Below are 21,027 nucleotides of genomic sequence, written 5' to 3' on the forward strand. Positions count from 1 at the left end.
ATGTCATCTTGGCATCTTCTAACTCCTTATTAAACCATAGGTAATGATTTCTGTACATGGAGGTATATGAAGACATGAGAGAACTTGAACTTAAATTCTTAATGAGTGCCTAACAGCCCAATTAGGCCAGATTCTAGCTCAGTTGTATAAATACTCCCACATTAGAATCTGCTGGTGGGATTGGTAGCTTATCTACTCAGTAGCCAGTAGTCACTCACTGAAGTTGTGTGATCCAAATTAATAACACCAGTCCATGTGTAAATAGAAGTGGTGTGACCAGTTGAATTTTGAGGCAGTCTTGAGTCTCTCAGAAAGTGTATGGAGTTCAGGTGTGACCCTACTAAGAACCTAGAAATAGTGTGGTAGACCAGTTTCTTGAAGTATTTAAATTCACATAAAGAGAAAGAACACTCCATTTCTCCAAGTTTGGGTAAGAACAGTATGCAAATGACCAGTGTGTGAACATATATGTTTGCATATATGTATTAGGTATAGCCTTGATTGAATTTCTTGTTTAATTTTATTACCTTTTATAGTTTTCTGCCTTTATTACAATCACCAGTGTCTTTTTATTTTTTTTAATTTTTTTAAATGTTTTATTTATTTTTGAGACAGAGAGAGACAGAGCATGAACAGGGGAGGGGCAGAGAGAGAGAGGGAGACACAGAATTGGAAGCAGGCTCCAGGCTCTGAGGTGTCAGCACAGAGCCTGATGCAGGGCTTGAACTCACAGACCACGAGATCATGACCTGAGCCGAAGTCGGACGCTCAACCGACTGAGCCACCCAGGTGCCCCTCACCAGTGTCTTTTTAAATAGTATCTTTGAATTTCACAGTTTTTAATACATTAGGAGAGGTTGGAATCTTCATATATTGATATTTACAAGCAGGGCATTGAAACTTTCTTCTTCATCTTTTTTTTCCCCCAAATTTGTTTATTTTGAAAGAGACCACAAGGGGGGGGGGGGAGGTGGGTGGAGAGAGAGGGAGAGAGGGAGAGAGAGAGAGAAAGAGAGAGAGAGAGAGAGAGAGAGAGAGAGAGAGAGAGAGAATCCCAAGCAGGCTCCACACAGTCAGCACAAAGCCCGATGCAGGGCTCAAACTCATGAACCGTGAGGTCATGACCTGAGCTGAAATCAAGAATCAGACGCTTAACCGACTGAGTAGCTCTGGCTCTCTGGCATTGAAACTTTCTTAAATAATAATAATTCTTTGTAGTAAAACTATACCCAGGAACTCAATTTATGAACGTGTTCTTGATCTTCCCATGCTGACATTAACTTGCTTTCTTTGTCATTTAATAACACAATTATTTAACATGTCCATCTGTCATCATTCCTTCTGTCGACTTTAAATTTCACCTTCAATGTGTTAAAGGATTTTTGTTCAGGCGTCATGCTTCCTTGCAGTTAATCACATACAACTTTTTTTTAATTTTTTTTTACATTTATTTATTTTTGAGAGACAGGGTGAGACAAAGTGAGAGTGGAGGAGGGGCAGAGAAGAGGGAGACACAGGATTGGAAGCAGGCTCCAGGCTCTGAGCCGTCAGCATAGAGCCCGACATGGGGCTCGAACCCACAGATCATGAGATCGTGACCTGAGCTGCAGTCGGACGTTCAACTGACTGAGCCACCCAGGCGCCCCCACATAAAACTTTTAACAGCAGTTTGTGTTAACAACCACCAGAACTAATAGGACCAGAAGTGGTAGAGCTGTAGCCTCAGAAAACTCAATACCCGTGACTAGACTTGGCTGCCACTGATGGAGGCCAAATCCACCTGCTCCTGCCCAGCAGCAAACAGCCTTCTCTCCCAATCCTCTCGCGAGGGTGGCTAAACAGGCTTTCTAAAACAAATGGAGGAAGTTGCTGCAGAACCAGACTATATTGCTTATGAGTTATCTTACCTGATTTCAGCCAAAGAGAAACTGAGAATCTCTGTCACTGAGAATAAACTCTTATGCCTGTGCCTGTATGGAGATCCTTTCTGATTTGCCCCCTGTGCCCCCCGTCCTTAAGCCTACACGTGTAGTGCATGGATTCATGGCTGGCAACAGCCCCATGGAGACTGCTCTGTTGCTGACAAACTAGTCAAATGTATGACCTGGACTTGAAAGCAGTCTTACTCCACAGTCGACACTCAGGACCTCCATTCTCTTCTGTGTCTCCTTTCTTCTCACTGTCAGCCGCTGACCTTTGTCATGTACCAGGCCTAGAACAAATCCAGTTGGACTTGACCTTCGCTGATGGCAGAGGGCCTATGATTGAGGGCCTGTTAACCAGGCTGGGGAAGCTCAGTTGGGGCACTGCCTGCATAGACAGAAGGGTCTCTGTTAGACTCTGGTGTGCATTTTCAGTCTTTCCATTTTGGATTCCAGTGCCTCAGAATGGACTGCAGAAAGGCTGGTTCTGTGTCTGGGCACAGGCCACATGCCAGCTGCCCTGAGCGTGCCCATCAGGCCTGCGGAGGGCTAGCTATAGGGACCCCTGAGGGAGAGGGTATGGGCAAAGGCTAACAGGCTGTCTTTATCCTCCAGCTGGATCTCGTCTGCCAGATAATGGAAACCAGTTGGAGAAAACACAGTCTTCACCCCTGTGTTCCCCACTTGTACGCAAGTATCTCTTGCTCTCTTTTATCAAGGTGTGCAAAGAGTTAAAACAACCCTAATTGCTGCCTGTTTGGGCAAAGCTTTTTTGGAAGTTAACAGTTGACAGCAGTTGTCACCAGCCCTGACACTGTCTATCTAAATTCTATACTCAGTATTTAGGGAATTGCCCTGTTACTTCACCCATCCTCTTTCCCTGACACGTGGTTGATGAGGAGGGAGGGACGTGTGAGCTCAGGACTGCTAGGAAGGGGAATTTCAATTAATACCATTTATCATTTATGTGCCTTCTGTCTGGTTAGATTCTAGGCTTTAGACTGATGGTCACCATCATACTTATGAGGCTTTCAGCAGGGCCTAGCCTTTCACCATTAGCATGAATTCCATCTCTGTTAGGTACTCAGAGCCACTGCTTAGAAAAACAGATTTTTTTTTTAATGTATGTTTGTTTATTTTGAGAGAGCGAGAGTGCACATGAGTGGAGCACGGGCAGAGAGAGAGGGAAGGATAGAATCCCAAGCAGGCTCCACACTATCAGCACAGAGCCCCACGGGGCTCAATCTCACGAACCGTGAGATCATGACCTGAGCCAAAATCAAGCGTCAGAGGCTTAACTGACTGAGTCACCCAGGTGCCCCTACAAACAGGGTTTTAGAGATTAACCCTTGGCTGACTGTGGCTGTGTTGTTTTACCCAGCAGTGGGAGGGCCAGTGCAGCTGAATTTAAAGTCTTTCACATCATGACCAGGATTCTGGAAGCTACCAAGAATTTGTTTTTACCGCTGCCTCCTGGTAAGTCTTGGCTCTTTTGTCTTTTGTTGTAAGAAATTTGTTTTTTCTTCTTCATGTGGTCCCAGTCTTGGCACATTATGAATTTAAGGATGTGATCTCCTGTATCTGAGAAATTGGGTATCTGGCGTCACCGTGAGAGATGGGCCTGACATTGGTTCTCTGCAGACCAGATCTCTCCAATTATTAAACTATGCTATGCCTTGTCACTAACTTTAGGGAGCCTAGGCTGGTCCCCATGCAGCTTGCTAAGATACTTTGAACCAGTGAAGATGATTCATGGAGATCTTTCTCTGATGTCTCCAGGCTTAGTTTATCTGATTGAGAAAGTTAACACTCAGAAGGAAGTGGGTCTGGCTGGGTGTCAGAACTTGAGCTGATTCTTATGTGCTTGGAAGCTAAAAATTGCCCTTAGGACTTTGAAACAGGAGCAAGTCAGGCCTCAAAACAACCTTGGCATGTGCGTATGCAGTCATTCATTTAATTGGTCATTTGTTCATTCAGTAAACAATTTGTTGATTTTTTTAAATTCCATTCCATGTACTGTGCTAGAAATTAGAGCAGTTACAAAAATTAACAGAAGTCCAGTTGGGAACAGGTGTATATAAATCAGTATCCTTTATACGAAACAAATAAGCTCCATCGGCTTTGTGTTCATTACATCTAAGTTCTGACAAGTGTTAAGCTTTATGATAACTATCACTACATAATGTTTATCAGCTAGTTTTGTTTATTTATACACATACATCTATCCAATAATATACCAGTAATTCATTCTTTTATTTATTCATTTTATACCAGGATCGGGGAGCCTAGGTGGCTCAGTAGGTTAAGTGTCTGACTTCGGCTCGGGTCATGATCTCACAGTCCAGGGGTTTGAGCCCTGAGTCAGGTTCTGTGCTGACTGCTCAGAGCCTGGAGCCTGCTTCAGATTCTGTGTCTCCCTCTCTGACTCTGCTCCTCCCCCGCTCACATTCTGTCTGTCTCTCTTTCAAAAAAAATAAACACACAAAAAAAATTTAAACCAGTATGAGTATGGTGCCCATTTTATGCCCATTACTGTTCTAAGTACTTTATATAAATAAGCACATTTAATCTTCATACCAGTCCTAAATGGTAGGAACTTAAATTGAACCACATTAAATTGTCAATATCCAACCAGTTTTTGACCAACAAAAATGGCACTTTCATAGGGTTCCACTTATGATTCTTCCCCTTTTATGATGATGAAATTGAAGCACAGAAAGGCTAAGCAACTTGCCTAAAAGTCACACAGCTATTAAGCAACTATAAGCTATTAAGCCAGTATTCAAATCCAGGCAGTCTGGCTCCAGAATCTGTGCTTTTAGCTACTATTCTGTGCTGTCTCTTGAATTTTATATTCCATTTGAATTAGTTGATGCTGAAACATGGACTATTTATGGGCCCAGGAATCCCCACAGCAGTCTTGGCTTGTCAGCATTTGTGATACATCCTTCATGCTTTGGAATCCTTCATGCTTTCTCTACCCATACACCTTATCTTATAAGAGCTGCTTGTAGTGGAGGTACAAAAAGAGTTTCTTTTGATTTTGTAGGGATCTGAAAGTGACCATTCATGAACATTATAGATGGCTTTAAATGATCCTGATGGAATCTGAATTGCAAGATGCCCTCTAGAAAGACTAAAGGGATTTCATGAAAACTATATTATAGCTCTCTGCCTTAAGCTCTTATTTGTCATGAACACAAAAGACTTGTTAGAGGAATGATTGACACTTCCAGATTTGTTCACCGTGGATGTTCAAGCCTCTTTTGTAAATAAATGAACATGACTCATGGGGAAAACATTATACTTGGGAGATCGGAAGACTTTACTTTCTGTGCAACATCACATTCTTCCACAGGCATGTGTAAGGAGGGGAAACATGGTGGAAAAGTGTTATCCATAGTGGCTGAGAATAATTAGGAGTACACTTAATGGTTTGTGTCCATGGGTCAAGTAAGAGCAGTATCCCTCTCTCCTCTTCTTTTAAATCTTTGTTTCCCTCATTTGACGTGGAAATAGAGGTGAAGTGAGGTTGGATCACGTGAGTGTGCATGTGTATGTGTGTGTAAACACCGGTATTTTCCCATGTCCTTGTGTTTGTGTGCTTGCTTTCCAAGCCTCCTGGATTAGTGAGAACTGTTTGAGTTCCAAGGGTCAGAAACTTGTAATCCATTTGGTTAAAGAGGAAAAGGCAACAAGGACCCCGAAAAGGAAGTCACGGTTTAACCATAGCTGGAGCATTTGCAGTTTGAAGGGAGCCTGGGTTCCCCTCACTGGCTACCTGAGGCCAGGAACCTCGGAGGATGCGGACGGGGGCTGCAAAAGCTCTGCCTTGGAACTGATGCCTACTTGGAGCCAGTTGGCTGTGTTACTTGGAGCTGATGTGTGGAGGCAGCCAAGAAAGGACTGTTGGATGTGGGGCTGTGCCCTAGGGATAGAGAATGAAGTGTCATCAGGGGTTTCCAGGACACAGACACAGGGCTGGAGAAGGGATTTTGAATCCAGGAAACCTATAGGACGCTTAGGTAAACTTTTCTTCAGAACTAATTTCACAACAGTTTTTAATCTTAGGAAGAATGTCCAAATCCATGTGAAAAATCTCATGTTGTTGATTAGTTAGTAAAAGTCACTTTTTTTTTTTTTGGATTCAGAGAAGCCATTGGACTCCTCCAGCTGTCAGCCCATTAACATCTGTTTGTGGGCAGAGTCCGCACTTTATCTGACCCTTGATGTGGCCAGAACTTCAGACTCAGTCCCTCATTGCTCATGATTCATGGGCTCAGAGACAGAAAACTCCATGATGGCTCTGAATTCAAGTTCCTGCTCTTTGGGCATCATTTCCTTGACATGTAAATTCCTAAGATTAGGCTGTGATCCTTTGTTATTCCCTATCCACACCCCCTCAGTTTCTAATTCTGTACCTGTTGCCACGTGTCTCCCCCAATCCCTCCCTTCCTCTTTCAGGGTCAATGCCCTCATCACCTCTGGTGCAGGTTCATGCAGTAGCCTCCTGTAAGTCTCCATACCTCTTGTAGCAAAGTGTTGATACTCCAGTCCATTCTTTGCCTGTTGCCATTTTAATATTCTAAGAGTAAAACTGAAATCCTTTTTCCATCTTGCTCAGAAACTTTCAGTATCCCTCTCCAGAGTCTAATAAATAAGATATTCCTTGCCATCATTCAGCATTCAGTCCCTGCCAATACTCAGGGCACCCTGCACTTTTCCTTCATGGAACTGATGACATTTTTAAGAATGTATATTTTGTGACTATCTGATTGTCTTCCCATCAGACCGGAAGGTGGATAGGAGCAGCAGTGATGTCTGTTTTGCTCATTATCGTGCACCCAGCTCCTTGCCTGGTGTCTGGAAGGCGTCTGATTTGTTAAATAAGCTAACCATTCCAGCCTTACCTCCTACCATTCCTCTCATACACCTGATTCCAGCTCAGCTGGGTCATTTAATGCTTTCTGAACATGCCCTGTACTTTCTCACTTTTGGGCCTCTGTTCCTGTTGTCCCGTTAACCCAGCTGCCAGTTATTGGTGCAGGGTAATGTTATAGGCTAAAATTCCATAGCCCGCCTTCAAATTTAGCTCTGCCACTTACTAATGGTATGATTCTGGGCAACCTTCTTAGTGCCTGTGGATCTTGGTTTCCCCATTTATAAAATGGGAATCAGGTAGTTCCCACCTAATAGTGTTGTGAGGATCAAGTTGGCCGGTGCCTAGACTGAAGGCCTCAATACGTGTTTGTTATTTGTCACTGTTGTTCTACCACGTGCTCTGCGCTTCATAGACTTTGCTCTAGTTCTCAAAGCCACATTGTGGGAACCGTACTGGTGGCTCCATTTTAGGGATGAAGAAACAGGATCATAGGGGCTTAGTTACCTATGGTGAGTAAGCAACACGGCAGGATTCTAGCTTTGGTCTGCTCATGACAAGCCTGGCTTTTTTTTTTTTTTTAAACTGTCTCCACTCTGTATGTTCTCTGGCCTCATTTCCACACACAGGAATCGCATTTACCCTTCAAAGGTCCCCTTCAATGCTGTTTTTTCCAAGAGGGCTTTTCTGATTATCTGCTGGAGTGCTATCTTCCTCTCCCATGGATGTTGTTTTTATTTATTATTATTATTATTATTATTATTATTATTATTATTATTAAAGTTTATTTATTTATTTTGAGAGAGGCAGAGACAGGAAAGAGAGAGGATCCTGAAAAGGCTCCAGTGCTGTCAGCGCAGAGCCCCATGCGGGGCTCGAACTCACAAACCGTGAGATCATGACCTGAGCTGAAACCAAGAGTCAGACACTTAATCGACTGAGCTGAGCCATCAGGCGCCCCTGTTTTTATTGTGTGTTGCTAACAGTGTACTTAGAACTCTAGGTTTCTGAGTGTTTGAGTAACCCTCCCCACAGGACTTAGGTATGAGGGTGGGCCATCCTCTCTGTTGAATTCCTATAGATATGCTATCTGACCATATTATTTACATTTTTCTTTTTTATAATTTACTTCAAGTAGACCCCCAAAGCCTTTCTTTAGGGCATACCCAGAGATCAGGCATATAGACTGTCCTCTTCTGGTCCAAAATGTTTCCTCTTCAACAACGTGGTCCCCATCTATCAGCCTTTTGGCCTGGCCGTATGGGGTTTGAAATTCTTGTTAATTGTTCTCTTTTGCCATCTCACTGTAGAATCGCAAACCTATTAAACTGTAAAACTATTTTTCATTGGGCAGGCCTTGCATTTTGTCTGTTTGCCTAGGAAGGGACATGAGGTGAAGGCAGTACATTCTTGTTGGGAACTTACTATGTACCCAGAGCACTACTTGGTCGTGATAACACAAAGAAGGAAACTTGGACCTTGTCTTCTAGCAGCGTTTATTTGACTCTAGGTGCCAAGGGACCAAGCTAAGCGCTTTATCTACATCACCGAATTCCTTTCCTCTGGAAGGCTGGGATGCTGGCCGACTGTGTTTACCCTCCTGATCTCTCTGCTAGGTTTTCACACTCTGCACACGATCCTGGGTGTCCACTGTCTCCCTTTGCACAACCTGCTGCATTACATTGATAGCGGAGTGTTGCTTCTCACGGAAACAGCTGTCACAAGGCTCATGAAAGGTACGAGGCTCTGAGTCTGCCAGAGTGCCAGACTGCCAGAGTGCTCCAGGCTGAGCACCATCAGGCTGGCTTCGTGGGTGTGACCCTGTGGGATCAAACGGGGCCCCGCTGCACTCAGGAGTGCCCTGTGCCCTGTTGAATGCTCTGCGTTAAATCTTGAAATTCTTAGTAGAGGAACAAGGGGATCCTCATTGGCCTTTTGCAATGGATTCCACGTAATATGCAGTTGGTCCTGTTCATTTCCTGTAACCAGCCTTTGGGCTCATTTAAAGTGCCTTAGACCTTCAAGAGGCCCCAAAGGGCTTCTCAGTCCACACACAGCTATTACATTCCTTCTCTGTACACGGGGGCACTTGAGGATACGAGACTCTGAAGGCTTGTTTCTCAAGAAAATGTCATGAAATGGCTTACTTTCAGCTGATTAACTCTGTCATCTCAGACTTAGGCTTGAAATGCAAGAAAAGTTAAGAGATGCAGGGCTTACATGAATTTGCACTCGACAGCCCCTAGTATAATCACTTGCTGAAATTACTCATTGTGGTATTTTATAGATGAGTTTTGTTAATGTGTGTTAAAGTATTTGCCATTCCTCAAGGTGCCTTCTGTTTTAAGTTAGTAAAATTGTTCTGTGGCTGGCAGCCATGTTCCACGCCATATAGAAACAGCTTCAATAAAAACAAAGCCCTTTTATTCAGAGACACAAACTAAAATTTTCAAGGTATTGTTAGACTTAACATGAGAATACAAGGTTGGGATGTGTGTTATCAGAATGAACCACTAAAGTAGTATTTGGCTTGCTCAGATATTAAAGTGGAGGTTTGTTTTATTTGCCAATCTACCTTTCTTGTAGATCTGGACAATACAGAGAAAAATGAAAAACTAAAATTCAGCATCATTGTGCGGCTTCCCCCGGTAATCCTGAATTATATTTTATTCTCTCCATAAGCCTTGGTATGAACGTCCTTCAGTTTCTTCTTGTAAAGGGAGCATTTACTTGTTTTGGGCTAAAGTCAACTGAATTGTTTCACTTTTCAGTCCTTTCCAAGAAATCCCATCCATCCCCACCCGTCGGCTGTTCCCTGCTGCGCCCACAAAGGGCTTGTTCCTCTGGCTTTGTACTGCCTGGCACAGCCTGCCTGAAGCACTGAGCCATTTTCCCCTCTTAGGAAACCACGCTAATATTTACGTCTGTGAGTCTGAGGGGAGGGACAAGGGAAACATGTGCTTTTGGCATTTAAACTGATAAGAAATTTAAATACAGGTGAGGTCAGAAGGTTCTGAAACTGCATTTCCTCCCACTGTCATTTCCACCACAGCAGGAAAACATTCCCAGGGCGAAGGAAGAATGAGGAATGTGAGAGAAAGGGTTATCCAGACACTCCTTATTTTTATGGAGGATATTAGCTCTTTGAGTCAGAAATACTAAGAAAATATGAAATTCCACAGCAAGGTCTTCAGAGCCTCGGACTCCACAAACTTCCTGACCCTGAGAGCCTCGGCCAGCTCTCTGCTCTGTTTGCATACCTTGAACACTCGTATCTCTGGCACAGTCCTCCCACAAAGGGATGTCCGTTGCCTTTCTGGACCTAATCATCTTCCTTTGTAACACCCTCTCCTCCTCACAGCTTAGTGAAGCAAAGGTGAGGGTAGAAAACAAAGCATACTTTCCATGGCTATATCTCTCTGGGGAAGGTCTCTGAACATTTAGTTCGGTCTCTAATTTTTTTTTTTTTTTTTTTTTCCTCAAACTCTTAGGGAATTATAATTTTCTGGGCAAGACATTGGCAGAGAAACATGGCTACAGACTTTTGTTTCCTATCAAGGTATCACTTAGGGTTGCAGGTACCCGATTTTGAAGAGTAGCAGATGAACTCCATTTCAGAAAAAGAATTTGGCAACATCAGTGTATAAGCTACTTTCCTGAGGGTTGCATTTAAGGGAGTATTTATTCAAAATTCAGAAGCACAGCTCATAGGAAATGGCCTTTCTTCAAGGGCCATTAACCATAAAGGGCCTCTCTTTTAGACTAGTTACTTGTGTTTAAATTTTTTTCATTTTTTTTTAATGTTTATTTTTGAGAGAGAGAGAGAGAGAGAGAGACACAGAGTGTGAGTGGGGGAGGGGCAGAGAGAGAGGGAGACACAGAATCCGAAGCAGGCTCCAGGCTCTGAGCTGTCAGCACAGAGCTTTACGTGGGGCTCGAACCCACAAACTGCAAGATCATGACCTGAGCTGAAGTTGGATGCTTAACCAACTAAGCCACCCAGGCACCCGAGACTAGCTACTTTTGAATAATTCTTTTTAAATTATTATTTAAAAAAAATTTTTTTTAACGTTTATTTATTTTTGAGACAGAGAGAGACAAAGCATGAACGGGGGAGGGTCAGAGAGAGGGAGACACAGAATCTGAAACAGACTCCAGGCTCTGAGCTGTCAGCACAGAGCCCGACGCGGGGCTCGAACTCACGGACCGCGAGATCATGACCTGAGCCGAAGTCGGCCGCTTAACCAACTGAGCCACCCAGGCACCCCCATTCTTTTAAAATTATAAATAGATACAAGCTACATTTACTTAATGCACTGTAAGCTATATTCTCCTCTCTATATTTTTTCCGTTCTTTTATTGTTATTATTGACTTAATTTTTTTAGAGTAGTTTTAGGTTCACAGGAAAATTGAGTGGAAGGTGCAGAGATTCACCATATGCCCCCTGCCCCTACATGCGCATAGCCTCCCTCATTATCAACATCCCCCACCAGAGGGGTCCATTTGTTACAACTGATGAACCTAACTGACACATCACAATCACCCAAAGTCCATAGTTAACATTAGGGTTCACTCTTGGTGTTGTTCATTCTGTGAGTTTGGACAAGTGTATGATGCAATGGGTTCATCATTATAGTATCATACAGCGTTTCCACTGCCCTAAAACTCCCCCTCTACATATTTTTCAATTTGCATAAAAGCTTATTGGTCAGAAGATCTGTCGACTTTGGGATCATCCTATGAGCTCTAACATTATTTCCCGGAACCACGTGAAGAGACTGCTGCAGAACTATAAGAAAAAGGTGAGTCCGTGGGAAAGCACAGCCCCACTAAATGTTCTTTGGAGCCTGTGTGCCCACTTCAATGTATCCATATAGGCAGCAATTGTCATTCTGTGCCCTTTTTGTAAGTTTGTGCATGTTGGGGAGATTCAACTGATACCAGAAGTGGTTTCTCTTTTAGCCCCCAAGTTCCGTGATTCACAAGTCGTCATTCAGTGTGGAATTTCTGCCTCTGAACTACTTCGTTGAAATACTGACAGACATAGAATCCTCCAATCAAGGTAATTTCACTCCTCCACTCTTAGCATTTCCCTGCTGTTCTCTTGACACATCAGTCCCTATTCATTTCTGTGTAGCCTTTTCTTTCCAGAATACCCCTTACTTACAACTTAGTCCTTTCTGCAGTTGGTCTTAGTTTGTAATGTACAATTTAGTTCTTAGAGTAAATTACCAAAGGGATAATCACCTTTGAGGTTTTAAAAGGATTTAAGAGATTCAAAACCCATTTGGTTGCTGCAGATGACCTTGCTTAGGGCTGAGGTTTGATAAATTTTAACCACACATTTTCAGAATAATGTGTATTACCAAAATATAAAAGAATTACAATTTCAATGAGCTGCGAGCACAATGTTATAGAAGTTCCATGGCTTCATAGTAACTCTTTTCTCCTCTCTCTCTTTCTCTCTCTCTCTTTTTGTTTTTTTCCCAGCCCTGTATGCTTTTGAAGGACATGACAATGTGGATGCAAAATTTGTAGAGGAAGCAGCTCTGAAACACACCATGATGCTTTTAGGCTTGTAAAAGAGAGAATGCAATTATACCCGCCTCCAATAGTTTAATCTTGCTCATTAGCTTGACCTCTGTCAGGAATCCTTGACCAATATTTAAAATTGGTAACCAAAGTCAGAATGCATTGTCAAGCCGTCTGACTTTCAGTCTGGTACTTGTTGAGACAGAATCAAACTGCTGTGCCTCATCCCAGTTTTGGACAGCAGACAAGAGGTCAGTGACCGACAGTCCCAGGAGGCACACAGTGTCATCAGTGATGCTCTTCCCTAGTGGCTTACCTTCCTAATGGCTTCTAGGCCAAAAGCTAGTTTCTGTTGCACTCTGAAATAAAATATGCTTTAAAAAAATGTAGGGAACAGTGTGTAGAAAAACAGAAACTAGATGTGTCGTTGAAAACAACATAGGACAAGCAGAAAAATTAAATGTTACATAAGAACTGTATTTGGAAAGAGGATACTTTTTAAAGAGCTGAATTTGGACCAGGTCAAATCTGCTATTTCTAGAATAGAATAATTTGTAACATACGGCAGTGTGTACATCCAGTATTTAGAGTAGGATTTGTTTTTATAATGGTTCGGATGGAACTGTATGTATATGTTAAAGTTCTTTTTTTTTTTGTATTTATAAAAGTTTGATTTAGTAATATCTTGCCATTAAAATAAGAAACACTGAAGGTTTTGGCCTCTTTCATTTTCTCAACATGGCCTTTGTATCCCAGCCAGGAATCATGAGTCTGTGAGTATGTTCCCTCAGAGGCCCCCATGACACCTAACTAGTTCTCCTATTTCTCTTTTTTCTTCCCTCTCTCTCTTACAGTGACTACATTCTGATCTATAATGGTAGTTGCTTGCCCGGGGTCAGTCTACCCTTTGCTTTTTTTCTCTTCACCCTGTTTCCTGCAGTGATCTTGTGAAATTTTAACGATTATAATTATCACTAGCTGGTGTCATAATTCAACTTCTTTTCTGAAATCATAGTTGTGTTCCAAATATTGTCCTCCACTACAGAATTTCCCTTTTTGGTCACATATTTAATCATCACAGAGGCTGCAAATCTGGGGGCCTTGTCAGCATGTTAGACTTTTTTTTCTCTTGAGAAGGTCATTGGTTTTCACTCCCTACCCTTTTCTTTTTCACACTTGCGTTTTGGTGTCTTTCTAAAGTCTGATTCCTCAGACTTACGCTGAAACTGGTCCTGCTCCTAGCCTTTCAATGATTTGCCATTCATTACAGGATAGGATCCAAACTCCTTGTGGCTCTTACACAATTCCCCAATGTGAACATGCTGTTCTAGCCGGGCCAGTTCGCTGGGCCTTGAATTCAGCTTTTGTCTTCTTACTTCCAAACTTTGCTTAGGCTTTTCCCCCCACTTGGAATCCCCTCCTCACTTATTAAAATCTTAATTATGTTTAAGTGCCAGATAAAAAGTTCCATCTGACTGTGATCCCTGGCCATTCCAACACACAGTGGCACCCTCCCCCTCTTAGCCAGTAGCACACCTGTAATATTTAAACATCCATCCCTTTGTGTTACAAATTATGTTTCCATTCTTATATTGTTCCTACATGTATATTTTTTGGATCCCTAATGCAATTACTAATTCCTACAACACAGGATTTGTGTTTAAGTATACAGTATTTCTTCGTGTTAACCACACAGTGTTACTTATCATAGACACTTTACTTCTTAATAACTTTCCAAACCATCCAGTTAGATTCAGGACTGACTTGTAGGCTGAGAATGAGATTAAATTTCCTTCCGGTCTGGCAGGATGTGGGTTTGCAAAATATTTTGTTTGATTTAGCAAAAATCAAATGAAGGAAGGAGGGATGGAAGGAGGGAGGGAGGGGGGTAGAGAGAGAAAGGAAGAAGGAAGGAAGGAAGGAAGGGGAGGGGAGGGGAGAGGTGGGGAGAGGAGGGGAGAGGAAAAAGTGGTATTTCTTACTCCCAGAATTATGACACAAAATCCATACCTGATACCAATATGAAATACAGCTTGAATATATGAAGTGAAATCAGTTTTCAAATTTACTTGTGTATTTTCATACATGAGAAAATATAAAAACGGAATTAGGAAAATATACGTAGGTGAAATGCAATAAAATTAGAGTAATGAAATAAGTGGAATTGGCCTCATTTTCAGTTCTGTCACATGCAAAGCTATAAATGTTTTCCTTGGAATTTTTAAGAATCTGGAGTCAGAACTTAAAATAATCACAGGTTTATTTATATATAACATTGTAAAAAATCTAGATTTATAAGATAAATTTTTATAGCAAAAGGATTCTTTATTTGTAAAAAGAATTACCATAATATACTTTAAAAAGGACAAGTCTCCTTACTGCTTTTTATTTGATTTACATTTACCACAATAATTTCAAATACAACTATTTAACAAAGTGAATTATACCCCTGTGTTATTTGGGATGTTTTCCTTTTTAAACAATCATTCTGTCTTTCCCTTTCAAGTGAATATATTGAATAGTATTTGTGTTTTTCTTCTTTAAATTTTTTTAAATGTCTGTTTTTGAGAGAGAGAGACAGAGACAGAGTACATGTAGGGGAGGGGTAGAGAGCAAGGGAGTCACAGAATCTGAAGCGGGCTCCAGGCTCTGAGCTATCAGCACAGAGCCAACGCGGGGCTCAAACCCATGAACTGCAAGATCATGACTTGAACCGAAAGTCAGATGCTTAACCTACTGAGCCACCCTGGCACCCCATTTTCTTCTTCTTTAATAAACAGAGACCACTTTGCCAATTTCTGTACGTCACTGAAATTTGATTTATTTTTCTTGCATTTTTATAGCCCCTGGACTATACATTTCTGAAAGGTAGTCAATATATAGAGTGAAAAAGAAAAAAAATAAACACTACAGATATATGCCTTGCCATAACTGTAGGACAATTCTGTGTCCTACTTAACATCATGTAAAATATAGTAGTTGATGAGTGTTAAAGGAAGCCATGTTGTTCTCCACTGGTGGTCAATTGCAATATTTTGCAATAATTTGTACGTTAGAACTCTTATGCTGATATTTTCCAGCTGTGGATATGAGGAAACCTGATTCAAGTGTCTCTCGTTGAGAAGCCTGGATTGGTTCACATACTCAGATTTCAATTGGCTTTATAACAGGTTTTCTTATGTGCCTCATATTGGCCCCAGGTTCACTGGGCTTAAAAGGAGCCAAAGCGCCATATGGTTTTGGCAAGGGAAGAGCGGCCTCTGCCTCTGGGATATAGGCATTTGGACGTGGCTCTGCAGTTGTGTAAACACCGTTGGGTAGCTGGCGAATATCTGCCGCCAAGAACTCCTGCAAAGAATGATTTTTCCTTTTGAGTTTCCTGAAAACTATAGTGAAGCCAGTTCATCCTCAGGGCCCAGCAGACACAGCTGGGTCTGAGCAGTCTTAGGCTGTGTTGACTGATATTCCCCCAAAGGGACAGATGGGTATGAGGGTGGAGTCGCTAAACACACACACACACACACACAGCATCTAATTGGAATGACCCATGTTACCCAAGTATCACTCTGTTGCTGGGGTTTAGGGTTTATCATAAACTGGTTAGTGGGTTTTAAATTCACTATATTCCAGCTTTAATAGCTTTCATTACACACTATTTCCATGGTTTTGAAAAAGGCTGGAGTAAGTCATTGGTGAGCAAATGTTAACAAAGAGGGAAATAAGGAGTGAAGTAGAACCAGAGGACAGAAGTGGTCAGCACCTTGCTTTGAACCTCAGGGTGCTCAAGATTCTGCCTGTGCTTCTGAAGAATAGAGGAATTTCTTACAGCATTAAAAAAGAACTCTAAATAATGGAGACAGGTAAATGACAGCTGGGACGTCATAGATAAAAATGAATGCCCTAAAAAATAGAGTCCCAGGCAGTGTGGAAATTACAAATCTGACCCTATTTTCAGGCATTTCTAGTGTGTGTTTGGAAGGCATGTCTTCTTGGGATAGGGAGTGAATAGTGATCCTTTGGGGGATATCTACTTGCCAGTCTGAGAGTGAGCTGTAGGTCCCCAGAATGTAGTCTTCTTAAAAAGAGATCCTAATGCCATTTTAAGAATATTAGAAGGTCATGGGAGTAGGCAGAACTCGGCACCCGATGTGTAGGTCCAGTGATAGACCTAGATTTAGGTCAGTGGTTGGAGAAGAAAGCTGTGGCCTTGAGGCCTTTGATGCCACCAAGTGCATAGTCTGCAGAAGGCCGTGACAACATTCCCAATCTACCTTGGTGGCCCCAGTGGCCAGACATGGGAAAGTAAGGTGTAGCCTGAGCAGGGGTGCAAGGACATAAAGCCCTATGGATAAAACCAGTGCCAGCCTGGCCACTGTCCTGCCGGTGGGAATCTATGGTGTTCAGCCACACTAGCCCAGGATGTAAGACTGGGGAGGGGGGTGGGCTTGGTGCTTGATGAATGTTTTCTGGAGAATATTACCGCACTTGGGATGTTATTTTGACTTGTCCCCTACATCATATCTTAATAAAAACAAAACTCCTTTCTACTGCTTGTTGGAACTAGGTGTGTGCTAGAGTGGGAGGTGTTTTATATATTTTGGGAAGACTGAAATCCCTGAAAATAGCCCTTCCTGCCACACTGGACAAATGCGATATAGAAGACAAAGCTTACCTGAGATTTTTCAGCGATGGCCAAAGCATATATTTCTTCATCTCGAAGTACCTTCAGCCATTCTCTTTCAATGTCTTTATTGAGTGGCAGACCCTTTTCTATCCTGGAATTGCAGGAGAAGATGAAATCTTCTTTATCCATGACTTCCTTTTGGAGTTCAATGGCCAGAGCCTGTTTCATGGAAAGCTCAGCAACAAGAGCCATCATTTTTTCCGTGGCATCTTTGATCTTTTTCCGGTAGCCGTTCATCTAGAATGAAAGAGCCCAAGGTTTAGACTATGTATACATTAAGAAAATGTCAGGCTGCTGGCTGTCTAGAATGGTGGGGGGCAGTCTTGGCTGGAGGACAGAGAGTTTAAGTGGGAATTCAGAGAAAATAAGAATTGGAAGAGATCTCAGAGATTGAGCCCAATTCCCTGGCTGTGTAAATAAGGCCCTCCTCTCACACACAGGCACACACACTCACCTCCACACCTGGAGAGAGCCTGGTCCTGGGTAAATAAAGACAGGAGGGAAAAGAAACCAGTCTGTTCATCTACTTACTGGAGTTCCAAGTGGATAGCATGGGGGGAAATAGTCCCTTTATTTTTAAGAGGTGATAAGGAGAAGGGAAAGGGTATTCTTGATGTGTAAGTTCTGGCCTAATTTTGCCATGTCTTTAATTTGTCACCTATCCAGTGGAAAAAAATCTGGTAGAAAAAAAACTACATTTAAAAATTACTCTTTAATTATACGAGATAATCAGCAGAGGTCCTGTATTCTGAAATAATTTTTAATGGAAAATATCATACCTCAATGTGGTTGCATTATTGATCATAATTCCTGGGATGCATCATTATTAGGTCATAAGCAAGCATGAGTTGAACTGGGGAAAATCTGGTCAATAATTTGAAATGAAATGTTTCTTGTTCTATGGGTATGTTTACCATTTCACATCAGCTAGTTACCACCAAAGAATTAAAAGATAGGACTAAGTGGAACATAGGCACCCAACAAAATTAAAACTGAAATTTTGCTGAATGAAGGAATTAATAAATTCTATTCTATTCTATTTTAATCCTTCAGTCCTTTGAATAAAGGTACACTGGGACCTGAATATGAGCTTCCAAAATCTACACTGGACCTTGAAATACTTTATTCTCCTAATAGAGCGGACACTGATCTATCTGTACATTTGCTTAGAGAAATGTTGCTGTTTGTGATTTGCCTTCCTCTGAAAATATAATGTCTAATTGTTATATACACATTTTTTCTCTTTAAAGGAATAGGGAATATACATTTTAAAAACTGTTCTATATTTTAAGAAGCATACAGTGAATAAAAGCAACTACTTTTTAAAGCTTCAATGGTGAGTCATCTTAAATTTCATTAATCAGTTATGGTACACTTGAATGTTGTGTGTATGTGTGTAAAGCTAGCCAACCTCCTTATCTCCTCCAAAAAAGGATGGTATTATTCCAGGTTGCTCTAAGTCTTTGTTTGGGATTTCCCATTTTCTGTTCATTTGGGAAATTTGCAAGTGGAGCCATAAGCTACCTGGGAAAGGTGAGAGATTTGAGATGTGCATTCTCGTTGAGTTCCTGCAAGGAGCTAGACCACTTCTCAACTACCCAATGCTTGCAACAACTTAAGCTGATATCAACACCCATTTCACAGATCAAGAAACTTCATTTTAAGATCATTTATGTATCTTTCTCAGGGTCACTCCCTTGTATTGGTAAATCACAGATCTGGGGTCTGAACCTTTCTACCTTCTAGTTCTGCCTACTATAAGGAAATCCTAATTTTAAATAAAAAGAGAAAAAGCCAAGTAGATAGCACTGAAGGTGGGGAAAGGTGCGGGAAGATAAAGCAGTAGGCTAGGACTCCGCTTGCTGGATCCCGGGTAGCAGTTGTCACCATTTGCATTTCTCTAGCATTACAGCTGACTTCCGGACTGCCAACAGATTTGACAAGCCAGCCCTCAGTGACGACTGAACTTCCCCTAAAGAAAGGGAAATTCATTTTGCAAAAGGAAGGAAGGCAACATTTAAAGAAACAACAGGCATGCTAATTCAGGCAAAGTTCATGAGCCTAAAAGAGTCTTAGCATTTCTTATTTGATGAGGTAAAGTCGTGAATTGCCCATGAGCCATGGGTCTGATGTGGAAGTCTATTAGTGAAAGTCATCAGAGCAGGTGTGTAAATGCCAAATAAAAATGGCAAAGGAGGCTTGAGGTTTACAATGATTTTCTGTTTCTTTGGTGAGCGAGAACTTTCTAGAATGGGACTGACTTCACTTATTCAATAATTTTTTTCTCTCGAGTTTAGTACACGCTGGCCATTGGGGAAATTAAGGACGAGGAACAGCCACTGCGCTCAGGAGCCCACCGTCATGGGCTGTTTACCTGTCTGCCAGCACTAGGTGTGGACAATGTGTCCATTCCTCTTTGTTCCTGCCCTCACACCTGGCATCAAGGGAGCATGCAGCAGGTTCAGTAACTAAAATCCCTGGGCTGTCACAGCAGATGCTCCAAGGGGCCCAGAGGTCGGGTGAGCAGCAGCTCCTCTGACTGTCCTACGGTGCCAGGTCCTGCCTCACCTAACTCACCAGCCTCCCTCCTGCTGGTGGCCCCTTTCAGCGCAGCTCTAGCAGGCCCAGCCTGACCCTGGAGCTTTGAATCAGCAGTCCTCATATTTGAAACTTAAGAAATCAGGAAGCTCCACATGACTGGTCTTTCCTCACTAGTGTGGCCCTGTAGTGGCTTCATCCCAAGGACTAACAGGCATGGGTGTTGTGTGACTGACTGCTGTTCTCTTTAATGGTCCCGTCCATTTCTGGGTTCTGGCTGGGTTCTGGATTAGGGCTGTTTTCGTGCAGACCACTGGGTAAGTGAGGCCCTCTAATCACAAGGAACTAGAAAGGATTTAAGTTGGCACATGAAATATAAAGGTATAATTGTCGTAGTTGGAGTAGGTGGCCTGTTCAGGGAAACGTGCAAACTGTCATCAAAAAGCTTAAGTTTTCCCAGTACAAAACAATTCATTCAGGGGACAAGATTGAAACCCATTTTGGACAATTCTCTAAGAGTCCTCTTTACCTTTTTAATTTTACATCTTTATGTTTCTCTAGTCATAAAGCCAAATCTCTTCAGTGCTGCTCTCGATAAATAAAGCAGACTGTGCAAAATGACAGGTAATAAAGGAGTAAGGGCAGGAGGGAGAAGGCAGGGTCTCAGGCAGACCTTCTTGGCTAAGAGCAGAGTGTCCTGTTTGCAGGCCTGAGTTTTGCTGCAGAGCCTGTCTGTGAGCCGGGAGACCTGTTCATAGATGAAGTCCTTCTCCAGTAACTTCTCCTCCTTCTTGGCCAGCTGTAGTTCCAGCTATGGTTGAAAACAATTTCAGTAAAAAGGAAAAAACAAAGTCATGTAATTCAAATTCTTCTTTCTTTTAAAAAAAATTTTTTTTAAATGTTTGTTTATTTTTGACAGACCCAGAGACAGAGCACAAGCTGGGGAGGGGCAGAGGGAGAGGGAGACACAGAATCAGAAGCAGGCTCCAGGCTCTGAGCCTGATGCAGGGCTTGAACTCATGAACTGTGAAATCATGACCTGAGCCGAAGTAGACCACTTAACTTACTGAGCCACCCAGGCACCCAAAAATATTCTTTCTTAATTAGAGCCCTATTTTTTTCCCCTTAATGAAAACAGATTGCTTTTATATAGTTGCCAAGATAGCTCTGGAAAAGTCTTTAGCACTGGTCTAAGTCAAGACTCTCCTTGCTCCCAGCCCCCTGCAGGCAGCTCTGGGAGTTCTTCCTTCCCAAGGTAGGGGGCAGCCCTCTCAGCTCCATTTAGCTTCCTGTTGTCATGCCTCTGATACTCTCCCTTCAGGAAGACAAATTAATCCACTAAAGATGCCAAAATTGTTCCTTTGGGCTATGAGACAAAAGTCGGCATCTCGAAACCACACAGGTTTTACTTCTTTTTGGCAAGCATTTGAAACAAGCTTAGGTTTTGTTAAGGGATTACAATGACACAATT

The 21,027-nt window shown here is 42.2% G+C and overlaps 2 protein-coding genes across 16 annotated transcripts in view; one reads left to right on the plus strand and one right to left on the minus strand.

Annotated features, from left to right (window-relative positions):
• Positions 1–13,045, plus strand: part of GSAP (gamma-secretase activating protein) — a 204,561-nt gene extending 191,516 nt beyond the window's left edge. For 7 of the 12 annotated variants that reach the window (XM_053218582.1, XM_053218581.1, XM_053218584.1 and 4 more), the window contains 7 exons: positions 2,538–2,608; positions 3,304–3,398; positions 8,418–8,537; positions 9,388–9,449; positions 11,503–11,604; positions 11,765–11,864; positions 12,293–13,045. In XM_053218582.1, the coding sequence (XP_053074557.1) occupies positions 2,538–2,608; positions 3,304–3,398; positions 8,418–8,537; positions 9,388–9,449; positions 11,503–11,604; positions 11,765–11,864; positions 12,293–12,384 (642 nt within the window). In that variant the 3' untranslated portion in view covers positions 12,385–13,045. Of the gene's footprint in view, positions 1–2,537; positions 2,609–3,303; positions 3,399–8,311; positions 8,538–9,387; positions 9,450–9,572; positions 9,728–11,502; positions 11,605–11,764; positions 11,865–12,292 lie in introns of those variants that run through there. The other 5 variants (XR_008296890.1, XM_053218580.1, XR_008296891.1 and 2 more) reach the window with 5 other exon arrangements.
• CCDC146 (coiled-coil domain containing 146) overlaps positions 10,844–21,027 on the minus strand; it is a 118,255-nt gene continuing 108,071 nt past the window's right edge. For 2 of the 4 annotated variants that reach the window (XM_015069726.3, XM_027071737.2), the window contains exons 17-19: positions 20,230–20,367; positions 17,007–17,255; positions 10,844–15,682 (exon numbers count right to left, since the gene is read on the minus strand). In XM_015069726.3, the coding sequence (XP_014925212.2) occupies positions 15,479–15,682; positions 17,007–17,255; positions 20,230–20,367 (591 nt within the window). In that variant the 3' untranslated portion in view covers positions 10,844–15,478. The remainder of the gene's footprint in view (positions 15,683–17,006; positions 17,256–20,229; positions 20,368–21,027) is intronic. The other 2 variants (XM_053218577.1, XM_053218576.1) reach the window with 1 other exon arrangement.

This window comes from Acinonyx jubatus, chromosome A2 (assembly GCF_027475565.1).
Source record: "Acinonyx jubatus isolate Ajub_Pintada_27869175 chromosome A2, VMU_Ajub_asm_v1.0, whole genome shotgun sequence".
NCBI classification, from domain to species: Eukaryota; Metazoa; Chordata; class Mammalia; order Carnivora; family Felidae; genus Acinonyx; species Acinonyx jubatus.